This window comes from Salvelinus namaycush, chromosome 3 (assembly GCF_016432855.1).
Source record: "Salvelinus namaycush isolate Seneca chromosome 3, SaNama_1.0, whole genome shotgun sequence".
NCBI classification, from domain to species: Eukaryota; Metazoa; Chordata; class Actinopteri; order Salmoniformes; family Salmonidae; genus Salvelinus; species Salvelinus namaycush.
The window spans coordinates 91,033,454-91,058,563 of record NC_052309.1 but is presented as its reverse complement, the minus strand read 5'-3'; the positions used below and the strand labels follow the sequence as shown (position 1 = coordinate 91,058,563).

The window sequence follows — 25,110 nt, the reverse complement described above, 5'->3', positions numbered from 1 at the left end:
TCTGCCGCTCTGAGAGTCACCTCCCTGACCAAGGCCCTTCTCCCCCGATTGCTCAGTTTGGCCGGACAGCCAGCTCTAGGAAGAGTCTTGGTGGATCGAAACCTATTCCATTTAAGAATGATGGAGGCCATATTGTGATGTCATATTATTGTGTGTAGATTGAGGAAGACATTTTTGAATTTCATCCATTTTAGAATAAAGCTGTAACGTAACAAAATGTGGAAAAAGTCAAGGGGTCTGAACACTTTCTGAATGCACTGTATTCCGAACGCAGCTAGTCTCATTCCTTCAGTTTCCCAGTCATAGCCTGCCTAGGTTATATACCTGCGCTCGAAATCAACAAAGGTATTTTTTTTTACTTCTTTATTTAACTAGGCAAATCAGTTCAGAACAAATTCTTATTTACAACAACAACCCCCCCCGGCCAAACCCGGACGACGCTGGGACAATTGTGCGCCGCCCTATGGGACTCCCAATCGCGGCCGGTTGTGATACAGCCTGGATTTGAACCAGGGTGTCTGTAGTGACGCCTCTTACACTGAGATGCAGTGCCTTAGACCGCTACGCCACTCGGAGCCCAGGTAGGCAGACATAAAGACCCCTGTACCACTCAGAGCCCAGGTAGACAGACATAAAGACCACTGTACCACTCAGAGCCCAGGTAGAAAGACATAAAGACCACTGTACCACTCAGAGCCCAGGTAGACAGACATAAAGACCACTGTACCACTCAGAGCCCAGGTAGACAGACATAAAGACCACTGTACCACTCAGAGCCCAGGTAGACAGACAAAGACCTCTGTACCACTCAGAGCCCAGGTAGACAGACATAAAGACCACTGTACCACTCAGAGCCCAGGTAAACAGACATAAAGACCACTGTACCACTCAGAGCCCAGGTAAACAGACATAAAGACCACTGTACCACTCAGAGCCCAGGTAGACAGACATAAAGACCGCTGCGCCACTCAGAGCCCAGGTAGACAGACAAAGACCACTGTACCACTCAGAGCCCAGGTAGACAGACATAAAGACCACTGTACCACTCAGAGCCCAGGTAGACAGACATAAAGACCACTGTACCACTCAGAGCCCAGGTAGACAGACAAAGACCACTGTACCACTCAGAGCCCAGGTAAACAGACATAAAGACCACTGTACCACTCAAAGCCCAGGTAGACAGACATAAAGACCGCTGCGCCACTCAGAGCCCAGGTAAACAGACATAAAGACCACTGTACCACTCAGAGCCCAGGTAGACAGACATAAAGACCACTGTATCACTCAGAGCCCAGGTAAACAGACATAAAGACCACTGTACTACTCAGAGCCCAGGTAGACAGACATTTACATTTACATTTAAGTCATTTAGCAGACGCTCTTATCCAGAGCGACTTACAAATTGGTGCAATCACCTTATGATATCCAGTGGAACAACCACTTTACAATAGTGCATCTAAATCTTTTAAGGGGGGGGGGGGGGGGTTAGAAGGATTACTCTATCCTATCCTAGGTATTCCTTAAAGAGGTGGGGTTTCAGGTGTCTCCGGAAGGTGGTGATTGACTCCGCTGACCTGGCGTCGTGAGGGAGTTTGTTCCACCATTGGGGTGCCAGAGCAGCGAACAGTTTTGACTGGGCTGAGCGGGAACTGTACTTCCTCAGAGGTAGGGAGGCGAGCAGGCCAGAGGTGGATGAAGACCACTGTATCATAAAGACCACTGTATCATAAAGACCACTGTATCACTCAGAGCCCAGGTAAACAGACATAAAGACCACTGTACCACTCAGAGCCCAGGTAAACAGACATAAAGACCGCTGCGCCACTCAGAGCCCAGGTAAACAGACATAAAGACCACTGTACCACTCAGAGCCCAGGTAGACAGACATAAAGACCACTGTACCACTCAGAGCCCAGGTAGACAGACATAAAGACCGCTGTACCACTCAGTGCCCAGGTAAACAGACATAAAGACCGCTGTACCACTCAGTGCCCAGGTAAACAGACATAAAGACCACTGTACCACTCAGTGCCCAGGTAAACAGACATAAAGACCGCTGTATCACTCAGAGCCCAGGTAGACAGACATAAAGACCACTGTACCACTCAGAGCCCAGGTAGACAGACATAAAGACCACTGTACCACTCAGAGCCCAGGTAAACAGACATAAAGACCACTGTACCACTCAGAGCCCAGGTAGACAGACATAAAGACCACTGTACCACTCAGAGCCCAGGTAAACAGACATAAAGACCGCTGTATCACTCAGAACCCAGGTAAACAGACATAAAGACCGCTGTATCACTCAGAGCCCAGGTAGACAGACATAAAGACCACTGTACCACTCAGAGCCCAGGTAGACAGACATAAAGACCACTGTACCACTCAGAGCCCAGGTAAACAGACATAAAGACCGCTGTATCACTCAGAGCCCAGGTAAACAGACATAAAGACCGCTGTATCACTCAGAGCCCAGGTAGACAGACATAAAGACCACTGTACCACTCAGAGCCCAGGTAAACAGACATAAAGACCACTGTACCACTCAGAACCCAGGTAGACAGACATAAAGACCACTGTATCACTCAGAGCCCAGGTAAACAGACATAAAGACCGCTGCGCCACTCAGAGCCCAGGTAAACAGACATAAAGACCGCTGTATCACTCAGAACCCAGGTAAACAGACATAAAGACCGCTGTATCACTCAGAGCCCAGGTAGACAGACATAAAGACCACTGTACCACTCAGAGCCCAGGTAGACAGACATAAAGACCACTGTACCACTCAGAGCCCAGGTAGACAGACATAAAGACCGCTGCGCCACTCAGAGCCCAGGTAGACAGACATAAAGACCACTGTATCACTCAGAGCCCAGGTAGACGGACATAAAGACCGCTGCGCCACTCAGAGCCCAGGTAAACAGACATAAAGACCACTGTACCACTCAGAGCCCAGGTAAACAGACATAAAGACCGTTGTATCACTCAGAGCCCAGGTAAACAGACATAAAGACCGCTGCGCCACTCAGAACCCAGGTAGACAGACATAAAGACCACTGTACCACTCAGAGCCCAGGTAGACAGACATAAAGACCACTGTACCACTCAGAGCCCAGGTAAACAGACATAAAGACCACTGTACCACTCAGAGCCCAGGTAAACAGACATAAAGACCGCTGCGCCACTCAGAGCCCAGGTAAACAGACATAAAGACCACTGTACCACTCAAAGCCCAGGTAGACAGACATAAAGACCGCTGTACCACTCAGAGCCCAGGTAAACAGACATAAAGACCACTGTACCACTCAGAGCCCAGGTAGACAGACATAAAGACCGCTGTACCACTCAGAGCCCAGGTAGACAGACATAAAGACCACTGTACCACTCAGAGCCCAGGTAGACAGACATAAAGACCACTGTACCACTCAGAGCCCAGGTAGACAGACATAAAGACCGCTGCGCCACTCAGAGCCCAGGTAGACAGACATAAAGACCACTGTATCACTCAGAGCCCAGGTAGACAGACATAAAGACCGCTGCGCCACTCAGAGCCCAGGTAAACAGACATAAAGACCACTGTACCACTCAGAGCCCAGGTAAACAGACATAAAGACCGCTGCGCCACTCAGAGCCCAGGTAAACAGACATAAAGACCACTGTATCACTCAGAGCCCAGGTAGACAGACATAAATACCACTGTATCACTCAGAGCCCAGGTAGACAGACATAAAGACCGCTGCGCCACTCAGAGCCCAGGTAAACAGACATAAAGACCGCTGCGCCACTCAGAGCCCAGGTAAACAGACAGAGACCACTGTACCACTCAGAGCCCAGGTAAACAGACATAAAGACCGTTGTATCACTCAGAGCCCAGGTAAACAGACATAAAGACCGCTGCGCCACTCAGAACCCAGGTAGACAGACATAAAGACCACTGTACCACTCAGAGCCCAGGTAGACAGACATAAAGACCACTGTACCACTCAGAGCCCAGGTAAACAGACATAAAGACCACTGTACCACTCAGAGCCCAGGTAGACAGACATAAAGACCGCTGCGCCACTCAGAGCCCAGGTAAACAGACATAAAGACCACTGTACCACTCAGAGCCCAGGTAAACAGACATAAAGACCACTGTACCACTCAGAGCCCAGGTAAACAGACATAAAGACCGTTGTATCACTCAGAGCCCAGGTAAACAGACATAAAGACCGCTGCGCCACTCAGAACCCAGGTAGACAGACATAAAGACCACTGTACCACTCAGAGCCCAGGTAGACAGACATAAAGACCGTTGTATCATGCACAAAGTGTATTTTCTGTCAGTGTATCCACTCACTAGCAGCATGGCTTCCAGTAGGTACGAGGAAGATAGACCTGCTTTCTAATTTGAAGCACATGACTCAGTTGGCTCCCGGCCTGTATGTTTTCTTTCTAATTCCAGCGTGTACGCGCTCGTTCACACGTGTAAAAAAAAAAACTGTTTGATTTGGGCTTTAAAACTAGATAAACTAAGATAAAGTTTGAGGTCATTCATTTTCCAGAGTATCCGTTTTCAATGTTGACACTGGACATTAAAAAGACTGGCGCTGTCATAAAGTGACAGGTCGAGGTCAACACCAGTGCCACAGCCAACAACACCCTTATTTACCTGAATGCAAAATGACCTTTTTCATTATTACCTCGGGGTGTTGTGGGAACTTCTGTTAAAAAAAACTTTGCTCAAACAGACGTTTAAAGATCGGCCTGGATTCATGATTGCGTATTTAAGAGAAGTATGTCTAAGCTTTGCCCTGCCCACCTTAATGCCCATGTTGTGTTTCCCATGAAGGAGAACAATAGAGACAGGGAGGGAGACAGGGAGGGAGGGAGAGAGACAGGGAGGGAGGGAGAGAGACAGGGAGGGAGGGAGAGAGACAGACAGGGAGGGAGGGAGAGAGACAGGGAGGGAGAGAGAGAGACAGACAGACAGGGAGGGAGAGAGACAGACAGACAGGGAGGGAGAGAGACAGACAGGGAGGGAGAGAGACAGACAGGGAGGGAGAGAGACAGACAGGGAGGGAGAGAGACAGACAGGGAGGGAGAGAGAGTGACAGGGAGGGAGAGAGAGTGACAGGGAGGGAGAGAGAGTGACAGGGAGGGAGAGAGAGTGACAGGGAGGGAGAGAGAGAGACAGGGAGGGAGAGAGAGAGACAGGGAGGGAGAGAGAGAGACAGGGAGGGAGAGAGAGAGACAGGGAGGGAGAGAGAGAGACAGGGAGGGAGAGAGAGAGACAGGGAGGGAGAGAGAGAGACAGGGAGGGAGAGAGAGAGACAGGGAGGGAGAGAGAGAGACAGGGAGGGAGGGAGAGAGACAGGGAGGGAGGGAGAGAGACAGGGAGGGAGGGAGAGAGACAGGGAGGGAGGGAGAGAGACAGGGAGGGAGGGAGGGAGAGAGAGAGACAGGGAGGGAGAGAGAGAGACAGGGAGGGAGAGAGAGAGACAGGGAGGGAGGGAGAGAGACAGGGAGGGAGGGAGAGAGACAGGGAGGGAGGGAGAGAGACAGGGAGGGAGAGAGAGAGGGAGGGGGAGAGACAGGGAGGGAGAGAGAGAGAGAGGGAGGGAGGGAGAGAGACAGGGAGGGAGGGAGACAGACAGACAGGGAGGGAGGGAGGGAGAGAGACAGGGAGGGAGGGAGGGAGAGAGACAGGGAGGGAGAGAGAGAGACAGGGAGGGAGAGAGAGAGACAGGGAGGGAGAGAGAGAGACAGGGAGGGAGAGAGAGAGACAGGGAGGGAGAGAGAGAGACAGGGAGGGAGAGAGAGAGACAGGGAGGGAGAGAGAGAGACAGGGAGGGAGAGAGAGAGACAGGGAGGGAGAGAGAGAGACAGGGAGGGGGAGAGAGAGACAGGGAGGGAGAGAGAGAGACAGGGAGGGAGGGAGAGAGACAGGGAGGGAGGGAGAGAGACAGGGAGGGAGGGAGAGAGACAGGGAGGGAAAGAGACAGGGAGGGAGAGAGACAGGGAGGGAGAGAGACAGGGAGGGAGAGAGACAGGGAGGGAGAGAGACAGGGAGGGAGACAGGGAGGGAGAGAGACAGGGAAGGAGAGAGACAGGGAAGGAGAGAGACAGGGAGGGAGAGAGAAAACGGAGACGGAAGGACAGACAGAGACAGATAGTTTGTTTTCTCCCATCATGTAAATGGTGTCTCGGGGCCTGACTAATATTCAGCTAGGATGGATGTTGCCTCAGGGCTCTACTGCTGCTGGAGGCCACGCCCACTCAGGGCCCTACTGTTAATGTTGGGATAAAGTAGGCTCCGCCCCCCTAGGTAAACTAGTCCAAGGTAACAGGACAGGTAAGACCTCACAGACAGGAAGTCAGATCAACACTCACCACAGACCAGGCAGCAGAGCACACACATTTGGGACACTACTGGAGACACGGCCACAGACCTACAGCTGATGCTCCCACACTCTGGAGCGAGCATCCTCACAAACAGAGCAGGTAAGACTGCTTTCTCACTACCTAACTACCACGGGTTTAACCGGTCAAGAGAAACGGCAGTTGGTGAACGCAATCATGACAAGCCGTTATTTATTTTCTGCATATCCAGCTGAATGGTACCTTGTAACCGGTCTGTGGTTCAGTGTGTGGGGGTTTACATGTGAAGCTGAGTCTACAGGTGTATTTTGGGGTGAGGTGAGACTGTGCACCTGTTAGGCCACCTGTTACCTGTGTGTTCTAATAACCTACTGCCTGCATGGTACTGACGGACAGACCCACAAACACACCTGGCCACTAGCTCAACAGTCAACACTGGCTTGTTATGTCTGAGACAGAGGAAGTGGATCATAGCACATGGAACTGATTACAACATGTTGGTGGTCAGATGAACCAGATGTTTACTAAGAACACCTGGTCAGATATGGACGAGAGGGTTTGAGTTGGGAAGGGATAAGAAAACTGAGTTGTTTCTGTGAGGGGCTTTGTGTCTGGTAGACTGAGTGCTGGCTCTGTTCCAGGTAATGATAGCAAGATATTAGAACCAACAAGGTTTTACCAACCGATCTCTCTTCTTGAGAAGGGAGTGGCGATCCGTTCTGCACCACACCTGAGCAGGAACCTGAGAGACGACTTCTTGCGACAGTGTGTGACGGAACGGTTCAGTCTCTTTAGGCGGAGCCCTGAACCGTGTGTGTGTGTGTGTGTGTGTGTGTGTGTGTGTGTGTGTGTGTGTATCCTAACCTGAAGACAGGGCCTTAGGTGACAGCTCTTTCTGAGAAGAAAACATCTGATTTGTTATAAACCCGTTAAACTGAGACGGTTCTCATTTGAATACCAGTTCCAATTTAGATGTGTATCAACACCCTTTAACTGGTGCTGCTGCATCTTAGCTGTCGTTCGCCGTTGCTGTGTCAGTTTACTACGCACACACACACACACACACACACACACAGTTTTTCCCTGTAAGTAAGCCCCTGACTCCTGAGTAACAGTCTCTCCAGGAAGACCACGCTGTCAGAAGGCCAGTCATACTCTCTCTACAGGGTTGATGGGGAGTGATGAGCTCATCAGATAAGGGGATGTGTCTGAGCCTAGCTGACTAGCCCGCTGTAGTAGTGCCATGCCCGTGCCTAGAGCCACCTATCACTGCATCCCGCTGCAGCACAGGTGTAGTCATGGGAAACAGGTGCCTTTCGGTTCCCACACCTTCAGGCAGGCAGTTTAGTGAGGGAGAGAGAGACAGAGAGAGAGAGAGACAGAGAGAGAGGAGCGTGTCGTTACATGCCCTCCAGGTCTGCTAGGCAGGGTGAGGTCTACCTACTGATCTCCTGCTCTGCCTACCTGCCTGGATGATGCCTAGTCTAGCCACTCTCCTGCCTACCTGCCTGGATGATGCCTAGTCTAGCCCTTCTCCTGCCTACCTGCCTGGATGATGCCTAGTCTAACCACTCTCCTGCCTACCTGCCTGGATGATGCCTAGTCTAGCAACTCCTGTCTACCTGCCTGGATGATGCCTAGTCTAACCACTCTCCTGCCTACCTGCCTGGATGATGCCTAGTCTAACCACTCTCCTGCCTACCTGCCTGGATGATGCCTAGTCTAGACACTCTCCTGCCTACCTGCCTGGATGATGCCTAGTCTAACCACTCTCCTGCCTACCTGCCTGGATGATGCCTAGTCTAGCAACTCTCCTGCCTACCTGCCTGGATGATGCCTAGTCTAGCAACTCTCCTGCCTACCTGCCTGGATGATGCCTAGTCTAGCGACTCTCCTGCCTACCTGCCTGGATGATGCCTAGTCTAGCCACTATCCTGCCTACATGATGCCTAGTCTAGACACTCTCCTGCCTACCTGCCTGGATGATGCCTAGTCTAGCCACTCTCCTGCCTACCTGCCTGGATGATGCCTAGTCTAGCAACTCTCCTGCCTACCTGCCTGGATGATGCCTAGTCTAGCAACTCTCCTGCCTACCTGCCTGGATGATGCCTAGTCTAGCGACTCTCCTGCCTACCTGCCTGGATGATGCCTAGTCTAGCCACTATCCTGCCTACCTGCCTGGATGATGCCTAGTCTAGACACTCTCCTGCCTACCTGCCTGGATGATGCCTAGTCTAGCCACTCTCCTGCCTACCTGCCTGGATGATGCCTAGTCTAGCCCCTCTCCTGCCTACCTAGACAGATAGACAGGATAGATATACAGGAGAGAGAGAGAGACACACAACCATCCATTACCTACTATAGGACATGAGTCTAGGCATGATGGGGTCTACCTATGTAGAGACATAACCAGCCACCCATGACAATGCTGGTCTATGCAAACATAACATGCAGGTAGTTTGCATACTGTGAAAGCTGGATAGTTGTTCCTTGTTCCAAGCATAACATACAGAGCAACTGTTAGTGGAATAGGTTAGCCTGAGGGCCTCTACTCACACAGAGGCAGACCCGCACTACTATCTGTCCATCTGGCACAAGTTTGACTCAGTTCATTCTCATTTCCATACTAGGACGCTTGGCTTGATCCATGTGCGTATGTATATGTGTGGACTGGACTATATGCCCTGAGGGTGCAGTGGTTCATGTCCTCCTTTCTTTGGCCTGAGCAGATAAAGACACAGAGAGGAGAGGTCAGTGTAAACTAGTCTAACTAGTCTCCTCCTCTAGCTGAACCAGTTGAACTGGACTAGTAGCCATGTTAATACTACTCAGTAAACGCTGGGAGAGAATGTGCTGTTAACACAAACCTTTCCAACAAAAGGATCATTAACAAAAAGGTCCTAAAACACTCATCTAGCCTGACATTTCCTTAAAGATCATTAATGATGTAAAGAAACTAAGCGTTAAAACACATTTCATTGTACACATAATGTGAAGAATGCATTAAATAATGTATGTCAATGTGCAGCACAACTAATCCGTCAATCTGTTACCTCTTCCTCTTGTCTTTGCAGTGAAACTGCACACACACACACCAGATCCAAAATGCTCAGCGTCCAGGAGCGCAAGCCCAAGAGGCCTCACTACATCCCACGGCCCCCAGGCAAGCCCTACAAGTACCAGTGTTTCCAGTGCCCGTTCACCTGCAACGAGAAGTCTCACCTGTTCAACCACATGAAGTACAACCTCTGTAAGAACTCTATATCACTGGTGTCTCAGAAAGGAGGCAACACGGGGAGGCAGACCAAGACCCCTGGCCCTGCCAACGTCAAACTGGCATCTTTAACCCTGAAAGACAGATCAGGGCCACTTCCTGTGGAGCGGCTCATGACCCCTGGCCCTGCCAACGACAAACTGGCATCTTTAACCCTGAAAGACAGATCAGGGCCACTTCCTGTGGAGCGGCTCATGACCCCTGAAGGTCACAGAGGAGGAGTGGAGAACAGGAGAGAAAATAAAGAGGAGGAGAAGGAGGAGAGAGAGAAGAAGGAGAGAGAGGAGGAGAAGGAGGAGAGAGAGGAGGCGTGTGGGAGTCCAGTCAGGAAAGACATTCAGAGTGTGATCAAATCAGACACAAAGGAACTCAAAGAGGCCAAGGCTTTGCCACGCCCGTCAGCCTTCTCCCAAGTCACACCCAATCGGGAGAACCCAGAGGGCGCGCTAAAGTCGTCCCACAACCAATCAGGGGAGCCGTCTCTGACTCCGCCCATGCCATCATTCCATAACCCCACCTTCGCCTGGGGCCCAATGGCAGCAGCCTCCATGCCGCTGAAGCCCCTCCCACCTCACATAATACCTGAGTACCCTCCCTACCTGTTTCCTGATCGCCACCCGGCCCTCCACCCCCTCTACCAGCCCTACTTCATCCCAGGGACGCATCACCTTTCTGGGCCAAACTCCCAGACCTACCGGCCTAGCTTCCTGGAGACCCCACAAAGACCTGTGATACCCATTAACCCGGACCACTCCCACCCATCTCTCATCCCTCCATACCCCTACAGATACGGTCTCCCCCTGCCCTATGGCCTGTACCGCCCCCCGGACCACCACCCACACCCCGTCCCTCTCCCAGGCTCCAGGTACCTTCCTCTGGATGTGTACGGCCCAGGACCAGGCCCCGGCCTGGGACCTAGGGACTATGACTTTTACCTCCACCCCAGGCTCCATGGTGAACCCCACAGCAGACCCACGGAGGAAGGGACCAGCCAGGTGGAGCAGAGCAGAGACAAGCCCACCAGACTGAGCCCCATGGAGGGGTGTTCTGCCTTGGGCTCACCTGACAGACCCAGCCCTCCACACCCCTTCACCCAGAGAGACACTACTGATGGTTCCAGATGTACCGTCCTGGGGGAACCACAGCCTGTCAAACAATCAGGAGGACCAGAGCCAGCCTCGCAGCCAATCAGAGTAGACGCGAGCAAAGAGGACACACCACAGAGCTTGACGACGCACATGGAAAGAGGGTAAGTGATGATACAGCTACATGCTCTCTCCTCACACAACTCTTTACCAGTCAAAACAGCTGAAGCTCTAACTAGTCTATACAGACGTATCAGTGTGGATGTCTAATCTAACTAGTCTATACAGACGTACCAGTGGTCTAATCTAACTAGTCTATACAGACGTATCAGTGGTCTAATCTAACTAGTCTATACAGACGTATCAGTGGTCTAATCTAACTAGTCTATACAGACGTATCAGTGTGGATGTCTAATCTAACTAGTCTATACAGACGTATCAGTGTGGATGTCTAATCTAACTAGTCTATACAGACGTATCAGCGTGGATGTCTAATCTAACTAGTCTATACAGACGTATCAGTGGTCTAATCTAACTAGTCTATACAGACGTATCAGTGGTCTAATCTAACTAGTCTATACAGACGTATCAGCGTGGATGTCTAATCTAACTAGTCTATACAGACGTATCAGTGGATGTCTAATCTAACTAGTCTATACAGACGTATCAGTGGATGTCTAATCTAACTAGTCTATACAGACGTATCAGTGGATGTCTAATCTAACTAGTCTATACAGACGTATCAGTGGATGTCTAATCTAACTAGTCTATACAGACGTATCAGTGGATGTCTAATCTAACTAGTCTATACAGACGTATCAGTGGATGTCTAATCTAACTAGTCTATACAGACGTATCAGTGGATGTCTAATCTAACTAGTCTATACAGACGTATCAGTGGATGTCTAATCTAACTAGTCTATACAGACGTATCAGTGGATGTCTAATCTAACTAGTCTATACAGACGTATCAGTGGTCTAATCTAACTAGTCTATACAGACGTATCAGTGGTCTAATCTAACTAGTCTATACAGACGTATCAGTGGATGTCTAATCTAACTAGTCTATACAGACGTATCAGTGGTCTAATCTAACTAGTCTATACAGACGTATCAGTGTGGATGCCTAATCTAACTAGTCTATACAGACGTATCAGTGTGGATGCCTAATCTAACTAGTCTATACAGACGTATCAGTGGATGTCTAATCTAACTAGTCTATACAGACGTATCAGTGGTCTAATCTAACTAGTCTATACAGACGTATCAGTGGTCTAATCTAACTAGTCTATACAGACGTATCAGTGGTCTAATCTAACTAGTCTATACAGACGTATCAGTGGTCTAATCTAAACAGACGTATCAGTGGATGTCTAATCTAACTAGTCTATACAGACGTATCAGTGTGGATGTCTAATCTAACTAGTCTATACAGACGTATCAGTGGATGTCTAATCTAACTAGTCTATACAGACGTATCAGTGGTCTAATCTAACTAGTCTATACAGACGTATCAGTGGTCTAATCTAACTAGTCTATACAGACGTATCAGTGGATGTCTAATCTAACTAGTCTATACAGACGTATCAGTGGTCTAATCTAACTAGTCTATACAGACGTATCAGTGGTCTAATCTAACTAGTCTATACAGACGTATCAGTGGTCTAATCTAACTAGTCTATACAGACGTATCAGTGGTCTAATTTAACTAGTCTATACAGACGTATCAGATGATGTCTAATCTAACTAGTCTATACAGACGTATCAGTGTGGATGTCTAATCTAACTAGTCTATACAGACGTATCAGTGTGGATGTCTAATCTAACTAGTCTATACAGACGTATCAGATGATGTCTAATCTAACTAGTCTATACAGACGTATCAGTGGATGTCTAATCTAACTAGTCTATACAGACGTATCAGTGGATGTCTAATCTAACTAGTCTATACAGACGTATCAGTGTGGATGTCTAATCTAACTAGTCTATACAGACGTATCAGTGTGGATGTCTAATCTAACTAGTCTATACAGACGTATCAGATGATGTCTAATCTTATGCATATTATTTGTCTTTCTTCCTCATTCAGGTCGGCAGCCAACCACGCAGAGCACTCCCCCTCTGACGAAAGCAACGACTCCTCATCTGAACGAGATGGTGACGATGACGACACTGAGGAAGATTTGATGCCCCTGAACCTCTCCAAAAAGGACCAGGAGTCAGACCTCTTCACCAGCAGGGGGAGCTGTCCTGAAACAGGGCATCCGGAGGAGGACCTGCCACTGAACCTCAGCCTTCGGGCCACAACAGGCAGTCCAGATCACTGCTCCAAAATGGCCGCCTCAGGGAGGGTGTTTGTTAGTGTCCAACCAGGCGACCCAGGCCATTGCTCCAAAATGGCCACCTTAATCGCAGTGGATCTCAGTCAACAGGGCTCCAGCCCAGCTCCCACCCAAACAGACAAGGAGCCCAGTGACCAACAGAGACAGACTGCAGCCCTGGCTCTCTGCCAGCTGGCTAGCTCCTCCTCTTCCTCCAGCTGCAGCCTCAGCTCTATGGCAGCAGACAGCCCGTCAGTACGCCCAACACCAACAGACTGCCCCTGTCCCCCAACAACCACAGCCCTCACCAGAGAGGTGAAACACACAACTTCAGCCCTCACCAGAGAGGTGAAACACACAACTCCAGGCCTCTCCAGAGAGGTGAAACACACAACTCCAGCCCTCACCAGAGAGGTGAAACACACAACTTCAGGCCTCACCAGAGAGGTGAAACAGGAAGACACAGCCAAGGGCCAGACTGAACAGTCTAGAACCAAAGTTAGGGGGGTGAAGAGAGCTGCCAGGGGAGAGAGCCAGCTGCCAGCCAGGAAACACACCAAGCTCACAGCACCTCACAAACAGAGACAGACTAAGAGGGCCCGGTTGGTGAAGGAGACAGGAGGAGGGAGAGCACTGAGGAGGAGACCTCTCTGCTGCTGAACACTAAGTGACAGTTGAACCAAAACCCGTCCAACAGACACAGGAAGTCGACAGTGGCTCAGAACCCTCATGGCCTCTAAGTCTAGGACCAGGATGTAAAGGAGTAAAGTGGATCTGTACAGTTGAACCTCCACGGACACTCCCCTGTCTGTCTAGAGGACGATCAAATGTTTACCAAGCACTAAAAGCAAGACTGGTGTTTTAAACCAACATGTGACGGTGTCTCCGGTTGGCTACAGGGAAAACCCCTTTTCAAATGAACCTCCTCACCTGCACTGACTTGACCCAAATAGCCTTTCATATAAATGTTAACCCTTTACACCTGAACACAGAACACTGTATATAACAAGGGTGGAACTATTTAAGTGACTATAATATGTGGTATACTACAAGGTGCATGGTGGTGGGATAAGCTGTATATATTTAATACGGTTCTAGAAAGCAATACCAAAATAAAATCTGTCCATATTTATCCCATGGGTTGTTGTTCTGTATGGCTGTTGTGACTGAGGGTTTATGGGTAGGGAAGTGCAGTTCACTTACACACCCAGGGGTTGTGACTGTGAGGGTTTATGAAGGGAAGGGGGGTTCTGGTTCTGTATGGCTGTTGTGACTGTGAGGGTTTATGGGAAGGGAGGGGGGGTTGTGGTTCTGTATGGCTGTTGTGACTGAGGGTTTATGGGAAGGGAGGGGAGGTTGTGGTTCTGTATGGCTGTTGTGACTGAGGGTTTATGGGTAGGGAAGGGGATTGCTTTGCTGGTACAGACGACATGTTGTGTCGTAGTTCAACTACAAGAAGCTCCCGCACGCCGCTCTAGCTGTGTGTGCAGGGTTTTGTTACGTACCGTCCGGGAGACGAGAGGGCACCAGCAGGCCTCTTCTCCCCAGCTCTGCCAGGGCCAAGCAGCCTCCATGCCACGCGTTGTCTGTCTCCTGGAAACTACAACAAGAACACACACCAAGGATGACATTTGACCTCCGCAAAACTGACGTGAGCGCCGCAAAAACTACCTTAACAAGGTAATGAACAGTCAAAACCATGGTTCTCATCAAATTGGATGATATTTAGATGAAACCAGGTCAAAGTGTGATGACCAAAGTTTGAAAAATGACTGTTGCTTCTACATTGATCACGTTACTGGTCCCCTCCCCCATGTCAAACACTTGGATTCAGGAGGCGGGATTATTAAGGCGATAGGGTGACATCATCCCAACTCTCATTTTAATACACCAATGGTAACATGATATTCTCTTACCTAATTGTCATAAGTTACGCCTTGTAACCAACATCGGAGAAGGTGTGTTTGCAGAGGGGCGTGACTTATATAACTAGACAGCTACTCTGCTGGTGCCAAAATGTGACTGTAGGATGTCAGCAAATATAATTAGAAGGAAGGGTCATTCAAAACTCCAACGCTGTTGTCATGGCAACACATCCGTCAGTGTTGCTGTGAACCGCATCACAAGAGACTTGCCGGGAGATGCATCATATTTATTTGTTACATCACTAGCTAGGTTTCCATCAATTGGCAACAGATTTTCATGTGAATATTCTAGAATCTGCATAAAGAAAATGTGCATTTTCCCAGCAGTAGTATGTTTCCACCAAAAGGTCGTGTTGCTGATATAAATCAGTGTGTGATGACATAGCGCACACAAAATGGACTTTTACGCTGAAGTTTTCATGTACCGAATAAAAATGTAAAAGTCTATAGTGTTTCCATGGTTTCCATGGTATTTTCACCTCTCCTGATAGTTGTGTCTGGTCTGGACACCTGACCTCTAGACAACAGCTGACACATACAGTGCAGGTAGGCTGGTCTACAAGAAATAGTGTTTCCATGGTTTCCATGGCATTTTCACCTCTCCTGATAGTTGTGTCTGGTCTGGACACCTGACCTCTAGACAACAGCTGACACATACAGTGCAGGTAGGCTGGTCTACAAGAAATAGTGTTTCCATGGTTTCCATGGCATTTTCACCTCTCCTGATAGTTGTGTCTGGTCTGGACACCTGACCTCTAGACAACACCTGACACATACAGTGCAGGTAGGCTGGTCTACAATAAATTATTATGGATAAAAGTGAGAATATTTTGATTTGACAAATGGCAGTCAAACATCGATCATGTCACCAGAATAAGTCGATTATTATTGGTAAAGGAACATCAAGCTCATCACTGGGCACTTTCACCTCCCTGTAAAGTTCATCACAACTTATTTCATCTGTAGCTGATTAACCTGCATGTTACCTGAGTGGTAGTGGGAGGACAACACACCATATCATCACGTGACTCACAGTTTCCTTCAATATCTTATTATATCAATATTTGCGCATAAAAAGGCATTTCCACCGCAGTTTCCCGCATAATTAATTTTACAGACAGAAAAAGATCCCACCATGTCTAACGAACAAGTTAACTGTCGGTATTTCTAAAATTACAGCGTGATTTTTTTATTTTTATGTTGCTTTGTGTTTCACCAAATTAGCTCGAGATGATTTTACAGCAAAGCTGCATCTACGTTTCATAACGTTTCAAAGACCTGTCGGTCAAGGCTCATGAATATCAGCTCCCCGCCCACTCAGCCTGCCTTTATAAACTTCATGGTAGTTAGCCATGAGAGAAAAAGAGATTAAACATTCTATCCCCCCCCAAAAAAACATTATGGGTGGTATTTTAAATCACTCAAAGGGTTATTTTACATGGGAATCAGAATTACTGTTTGGGAGCTTTAATAAACTCAGCAAAAAAAGAAATGTCCCTTTTTCAGGACCCTGTCTTTCAAAGATAATTCGTAAAAATCCAAATAACTTCACATATCTTCATTGTACAGGGTTTAAACACGGTTTCCCATGTTTGTTCAATGAACCATAAACAATTAATGAACATGCACCTGTGGAACGGTCGTTAAGACACTAACAGCTTACAGATGGTAGGCAATTAAGGTCACAGTTATGAAAACTTAGGACACTAAAAGAGGTCTTTCTACTGACTCTGAAAAACACCAAAGGAACGATGCCCAGGGTCCCTGCTCATCTGCGTGAACATGCCTTAGGCATGCTGCAAGGAGGCATGAGGACTGCAGATGTGGCCAGGGCAATAAATCGCAATGTCCGTACTGTGAGACGCCTAAGACAGCGCTACAGGGAGACAGGACGGACAGCTGATCATCCTCACAGTGGCAGACCACGTGTAACAACACCTGCACAGGATCGGTACATCCGAACATTACACCTGCGGGACAGGTACAGGATGGCAACAACAACTGCCGGAGTTACACCAGGAACGCACAATCCCTCCATCATTGCTCAGACTGTCCGCAATAGGCTGAGAGAGGCTGGACTGAGGGCTTGTAGGCCTGTTGTGAGGCAGGTCCTCACCAGACATCACCAGCAACAACGTCGCCTATGGGCACAAACCCACCGTCGCTGGACCAGACAGGACTGGCAAAAAGTGCTCTTCACTGACGAGTCACGGTTTTCTCTCACCAGGGGTGATGGTCGGATTTGCGTTTATCATCGAAGGAATGAGCGTTACACCGAGGCCTGTACTCTGGAGCGGGATCGATTTGGAGGTGGAGGGTCCGTCATGGTCTGGGGCGGTGTGTCACAGCATCATCGGACTGAGCTTGTTGTCATTGCAGGCTATCTCAACGCTGTGTGTTACAGGGAAGACATCCTCCTCCCTCATGTGGTACCCTTCCTGCAGGCTCATCCTGACATGATCCTTCAGCATGACAATGCCACCAGCCATACTGGTCGTTCTGTGCGTGATTTCCTGCAAGACAGGAATGTCAGTGTTCTGCCATGGCCAGCGAAGAGCCCGGATCTCAATCCCATTGAGCACGTCTGGGACCTGTTAGATCGGAGGGTGAGGGCTAGGGCCATTCCCCCCAGAAATGTCCGGGAACTTGCAGGTGCCTTGGTGGAAGAGTGGGGTAACATCTCACGGCAAGAACTGGCAAATCTGGTGCAGTCCATGAGGAGGAGATGCACTGCAGTACTTAATGCAGCTGGTGGCCACACCAGATACTGAGTTACTTTTGATTTTGACCCCCCCTTTGTTCAGGGACACATTATTCCATTTCTGTTAGTCACATGTCTGTGGAACTTGTTCAGTTTATGTCTCAGTTGTTGAATCTTGTTATGTTCATACAAATATTTACACATGTTAAGTTTGCTGAAAATAAACGCAGTTGACAGTGAGAGGACGTTTCTTTTTTTTGCTGAGTTTACCTTACGTATATTTGGTGATAAGATGTTCCCCAGTGGCACAGACAAATAGCATAACATAACACGGCAAAGCTGCAAATGAACCGGTTGTTACCTGAAACACTCCAACACTGATCCAACCACCTCGTCAGCCAGCTCCTTGGGGAGTCTCCCTGTCACCCTCCCAATACTGAGAAGAGGGAAGACATGTTGGATCCTATCTGAGCAATTCATCTGTACTTGATTAACCAGAGGGCTCCTCCCTATCGGCAGTTCTCTGGTTTTTAGGTGTTTTGTCTGTTCAGGTGCCACATTTATTCTCTACTACATCAACATGACAGACATAACTCAGTGGTCCTGCCCATCATTCTGCCTCCTGAAAGACAGACGCTTAGTGTTGATCATTGTTCATTCAACGTGACTACAAGGCTCTTACCCCTTAGCAGCAGACCAGCGCACGATGGTCTCCTTGTCTTTCAGCCCACCCAGCAGTTGCTCTGTGAAATAACAGACAGAGAGAGAGAGTCACTACCTGAATAGCTGTGACTGAACACCATAACAGACCTGATGTGGGTCAAATTCAGTAGGGCACACCGTAACAAAATGTTTTGCAACAGAACATGTACATCTGTGTTGTGTTGTTATTGGTCAAGTAGTTCAGGATGTTGCACTCTCAACTGAACATAAGATACAGGCCTTACAACCAATGAGACAGTGAGAAGGATGCTGACTTCAGACATATCAAGAGAGAGAACCAGAGAGATCTGAGAGAACCAGAGAGATCTGAGAGAACGAGAACGAGAGAAAGAGAACGAGAGAAAGAGAAGGAGAGAGAAGGAGAGAGTGAGTAACACTGACTGACCGATGACGTTCTCCACCTCCTCTGGGATATCATAGTCCTCCTCCTGGCTCTGGGTCTCCATGTCTGGGCTAACAGCCTCTACTGTGGAGCCAGACTGGGACAGAGACAGGTTGGCTGCCAGGGAGCGACTCCCTCTCTGGTACCTGAATGACAAGCAAACATACAAGGTCTCAACACAGTGAGACTAGCTTTCCCTTCAGAAACGTTCAACGGCGTGCGAAGGCTCCCAAATTAACATCGAGGGAGTGGGTCTCCTCCACTGGTTGAGGAAGGTTAGACCGTCTCTGTATCAGCTTGACTACTACGCGTGTGTGTGTGTGTGTGTGTGTGTGTGTGTGTGCGCATCTCACCTCCACTTGGCCAGTCGGGGCTTGAGGAAGGTCAGACCCAGTCTCTGTATCAGCTTGACCCCCAGCTTCCTCAGCATAGCCTGGCTGCTCTCTGCCACATGACACTGGTCCAGACACTGCAGCACCACCGGAGCTGAGGAACACACACACACACACACACACTAGTACCATGGTAACACTACACTGGTTCAGACACTACAGCACCACCGGAGCTGAGGAACACACACACACACACTAGTACCATGGTAACACTACACTGGTCCAGACACTGCAGCACCACAGGTTAAACCGGGCATAAAATTTAGCCGTCCCACACAAGTTTTGGAGATCGGAGACAAACTCCTCATGTTGTTGCCCACTCGGGGCGCGTGGCCGTCACCGACGCGGGTCAGAGACGCAGTCTGAGGGCTACTCGGGGCGCGTGGCCGTCACCGACGCGGGTCAGAGACGCAGTCTGAGGGCTACTCGGGGCGCGTGGCCGTCACCGACGCGGGTCAGAGACGCAGTCTGAGGGCTACTCGGGGCGTGTGGCCGTCACCGTCGCGGGTCAGAGACGCAGTCTGAGGGCTACTCGGGGCGCGTGGCCGTCACCGACGCGGGTCAGAGACGCAGTCTGAGGGCTACTCGGGGCGCGTGGCCGTCACCGACGCGGGTCAGAGACGCAGTCTGAGGGCTACTCGGGGCGCGTGGCCGTCACCGACGCGGGTCAGAGACGCAGTCTGAGGGCTACCCATCTCCTCTTTGGAACCATCACAATATTTTTAAACATTTTATCGGCACCAAATCTGAAATGCTCTTGTAGTGTGAGATGTGCAACGACAACTCTTCAGAACGGTGATCATCAGCAGGAGCCAATGAGAGCTGGCCAGAGAAGCAGCCAGTCAGACGATGACGTTGCACCCAGAATGTGTAGACTCTGGAGCAGGAGACATGACTACTACTAATATGTGTTTGTACATGCCTTTAACCAAAAACGTCAAATCGTCACAGCTCTGAAGTTTACAAGCAATGTTATTCAATTCAAAATGTATTGGCTAGATATTTCAACTCCGTGTGTCAAGCGTGAATGTCTGACAAACTATTTATGAGGCTGCTTTGAGCCACAGCTCCTTGTAGCTACATTAACAATGTAATCACATCATTGTTTTGGCGAGACAGCGTGTTGTGGAGATTCCTCACCACCAGCTGAAGAATCTGTGTCACGTCGTTTAATGTGCTCACCACTACGTTGGCAAGACAACACACTACAGGAAAGAGGCTGGTTTAATGTGCTCACCACTACGTTGGTAAGACAACACACTACAGGAAAGAGACTGGTTTAATGTGTTCACCACTACGTTGGCAAGACAACACACTACAGGAAAGAGGCTGGTTTAATGTGCTCACCACTACGTTGGCAAGACAACACACTACAGGAAAGAGACTGGTTTAATGTGCTCACCACTACGTTGGCAAGACAACACACTACAGGAAAGAGACTGGTTTAATGTGCTCACCACTACGTTGGTAAGACAACACACTACAGGAAAGAGACTGGTTTAATGTGCTCACCACTACGTTGGTAAGACAACACACTACAGGAAAGAGGCTGGTTTAATGTGCTCACCACTACGTTGGCAAGACAACACACTACAGGAAAGAGGCTGGTTTAATGTGCTCACCACTACGTTGGTAAGACAACACACTACAGGAAAGAGGCTGGTTTAATGTGCTCACCACTACGTTGGTAAGACAACACACTACAGGAAAGAGACTGGTTTAATGTGCTCACCACTACGTTGGCAAGACAACACACTACAGGAAAGAGGCTGGTTTAATGTGCTCACCACTACGTTGGTAAGACAACACACGACAGGAAAGAGACTGGTTTAATGTGCTCACCACCACGTTGGTAAGACAACACACTACAGGAAAGAGGCTGGTTTAATGTGCTCACCACTACGTTGGCAAGACAACACACTACAGGAAAGAGACTGGTTTAATGTGCTCACCACTACGTTGGTAAGACAACACACTACAGGAAAGAGGCTGGTTTAATGTGCTCACCACTACGTTGGTAAGACAACACACTACAGGAAAGAGGCTGGTTTAATGTGCTCACCACTACGTTGGCAAGACAACACACTACAGGAAAGAGGCTGGTTTAATGTGCTCACCACTACGTTGGCAAGACAACACACTACAGGAAAGAGACTGGTTTAATGTGCTCACCACTACGTTGGTAAGACAACACCCTACAGGAAAGAGGCTGGTTTAATGTGCTCACCACTACGTTGGCAAGACAACACACTACAGGAAAGAGGCTGGTTTAATGTGCTCACCACTACGTTGGTAAGACAACACACTACAGGAAAGAGGCTGGTTTAATGTGCTCACCACTACGTTGGCAAGACAACACACTACAGGAAAGAGGCTGGTTTAATGTGCTCACCACCACGTTGGTAAGACAACACTACAGGAAAGAGACTGGTTTAATGTGCTCACCACTACGTTGGTAAGACAACACACGACAGGAAAGAGACTGGTTTAATGTGCTCACCACCACGTTGGTAAGACAACACACTACAGGAAAGAGGCTGGTTTAATGTGCTCACCACTACGTTGGTAAGACAACACACTACAGGAAAGAGGCTGGTTTAATGTGCTCACCACTACGTTGGCAAGACAACACACTACAGGAAAGAGGCTGGTTTAATGTGCTCACCACCACGTTGGTAAGACAACACACTACAGGAAAGAGGCTGGTTTAATGTGCTCACCACTACGTTGGCAAGACAACACACTACAGGAAAGAGACTGGTTTAATGTGCTCACCACTACGTTGGCAAGACAACACACTACAGGAAAGAGACTGGTTTAATGTGCTCACCACTACGTTGGCAAGACAACACACTACAGGAAAGAGGCTGGTTTAATGTGCTCACCACTACGTTGGTAAGACAACACTACAGGAAAGAGACTGGTTTAATGTGCTCACCACTACGTTGGCAAGACAACACACTACAGGAAAGAGACTGGTTTAATGTGCTCACCACTACGTTGGCAAGACAACACACTACAGGAAAGAGGCTGGTTTAATGTGCTCACCACCACGTTGGCAAGACAACACACTACAGGAACGAGGCTGGTTTAATGTGCTCACTACTACGTTGGCAAGACAACACACTACAGGAAAGAGGCTGGTTTAATGTGCTCACCACTACGTTGGTAAGACAACACCCTACAGGAAAGAGGCTGGTTTAATGTGCTCACCACTACGTTGGCAAGACAACACACTACAGGAAAGAGGCTGGTTTAATGTGCTCACCACTACGTTGGCAAGACAACACACTACAGGAAAGAGACTGGTTTAATGTGCTCACTACTACGTTGGTAAGACAACACCCTACAGGAAAGAGGCTGGTTTAATGTGCTCACCACTACGTTGGCAAGACAACACACTACAGGAAAGAGGCTGGTTTAATGTGCTCACCACTACGTTGGCAAGACAACACACTACAGGAAAGAGGCTGGTTTAATGTGCTCACCACTACGTTGGTAAGACAACACACTACAGGAAAGAGGCTGGTTTAATGTGCTCACCACTACGTTGGCAAGACAACACACTACAAGGAAAGAGGCTGGTTTAATGTGCTCACCACCACGTTGGTAAGACAACACACTACAGGAAAGAGGCTGGTTTAATGTGCTCACCACTACGTTGGCAAGACAACACACTACAGGAAAGAGGCTGGTTTAATGTGCTCACCACTACGTTGGTAAGACAACACCCTACAGGAAAGAGACTGGTTTAATGTGCTCACCACTACGTTGGCAAGACAACACACTACAGGAAAGAGGCTGGTTTAATGTGCTCACCACCACGTTGGTAAGACAACACACTACAGGAAAGAGACTGGTTTAATGTGCTCACCACTACGTTGGTAAGACAACACACTACAGGAAAGAGGCTGGTTTAATGTGCTCACCACTACGTTGGTAAGACAACACACTACAGGAAAGAGGCTGGTTTAATGTGCTCACCACTACGTTGGCAAGACAACACACTACAGGAAAGAGGCTGGTTTAATGTGCTCACCACTACGTTGGCAAGACAACACACTACAGGAAAGAGGCTGGTTTAATGTGCTCACCACTACGTTGGTAAGACAACACACTACAGGAAAGAGGCTGGTTTAATGTGCTCACCACTACGTTGGTAAGACAACACCCTACAGGAAAGAGGCTGGTTTAATGTGCTCACCACTACGTTGGTAAGACAACACACTACAGGAAAGAGACTGGTTTAATGTGCTCACCACCACGTTGGTAAGACAACACACTACAGGAAAGAGGCTGGTTTAATGTGCTCACTACTACGTTGGTAAGACAACACCCTACAGGAAAGAGGCTGGTTTAATGTGCTCACCACTACGTTGGCAAGACAACACCCTACAGGAAAGAGGCTGGTTTAATGTGCTCACCACTACGTTGGCAAGACAACACACTACAGGAAAGAGGCTGGTTTAATGTGCTCACCACTACGTTGGCAAGACAACACACTACAGGAAAGAGGCTGGTTTAATGTGCTCACCACTACGTTGGTAAGACAACACACTACAGGAAAGAGGCTGGTTTAATGTGCTCACCACTACGTTGGCAAGACAACACACTACAGGAAAGAGGCTGGTTTAATGTGCTCACCACCACGTTGGTAAGACAACACACTACAGGAAAGAGGCTGGTTTAATGTGCTCACCACTACGTTGGCAAGACAACACACTACAGGAAAGAGGCTGGTTTAATGTGCTCACCACTACGTTGGTAAGACAACACCCTACAGGAAAGAGACTGGTTTAATGTGCTCACCACTACGTTGGCAAGACAACACACTACAGGAAAGAGGCTGGTTTAATGTGCTCACCACCACGTTGGTAAGACAACACACTACAGGAAAGAGACTGGTTTAATGTGCTCACCACTACGTTGGTAAGACAACACACTACAGGAAAGAGGCTGGTTTAATGTGCTCACCACTACGTTGGTAAGACAACACACTACAGGAAAGAGGCTGGTTTAATGTGCTCACCACTACGTTGGCAAGACAACACACTACAGGAAAGAGGCTGGTTTAATGTGCTCACCACTACGTTGGCAAGACAACACACTACAGGAAAGAGGCTGGTTTAATGTGCTCACCACTACGTTGGCAAGACAACACACTACAGGAAAGAGGCTGGTTTAATGTGCTCACCACTACGTTGGCAAGACAACACACTACAGGAAAGAGGCTGGTTTAATGTGCTCACCACCACGTTGGTAAGACAACACACTACAGGAAAGAGGCTGGTTTAATGTGCTCACCACTACGTTGGCAAGACAACACACTACAGGAAAGAGGCTGGTTTAATGTGCTCACCACTACGTTGGCAAGACAACACACTACAGGAAAGAGACTGGTTTAATGTGCTCACCACTACGTTGGCAAGACAACACACTACAGGAAAGAGACTGGTTTAATGTGCTCACCACTACGTTGGTAAGACAACACACGACAGGAAAGAGGCTGGTTTAATGTGCTCACCACTACGTTGGCAAGACAACACACTACAGGAAAGAGGCTGGTTTAATGTGCTCACCACCACGTTGGTAAGACAACACACTACAGGAAAGAGGCTGGTTTAATGTGCTCACCACTACGTTGGTAAGACAACACACTACAGGAAAGAGGCTGGTTTAATGTGCTCACCACTACGTTGGTAAGACAACACACTACAGGAAAGAGACTGGTTTAATGTGCTCACCACCACGTTGGTAAGACAACACACTACAGGAAAGAGACTGGTTTAATGTGCTCACCACTACGTTGGCAAGACAACACACTACAGGAAAGAGGCTGGTTTAATGTGCTCACCACTACGTTGGTAAGACAACACACTACAGGAAAGAGACTGGTTTAATGTGCTCACCACTACGTTGGTAAGACAACACACTACAGGAAAGAGAC

General features: G+C 48.6%; 1 protein-coding gene across 1 annotated transcript in view; it reads right to left on the bottom strand.

The window, feature by feature from the left end:
• tbcd (tubulin folding cofactor D) overlaps positions 1–25,110 on the bottom strand; it is a gene marked incomplete at its 3' end in the record, with an annotated part of 62,722 nt that overhangs the window by 24,063 nt on the left and 13,549 nt on the right. Inside the window, 5 exon segments of the mRNA XM_038988712.1 lie at positions 14,546–14,640; positions 18,028–18,102; positions 18,349–18,409; positions 18,775–18,917; positions 19,125–19,257. Coding sequence (XP_038844640.1) covers positions 14,546–14,640; positions 18,028–18,102; positions 18,349–18,409; positions 18,775–18,917; positions 19,125–19,257 — 507 coding nt within the window.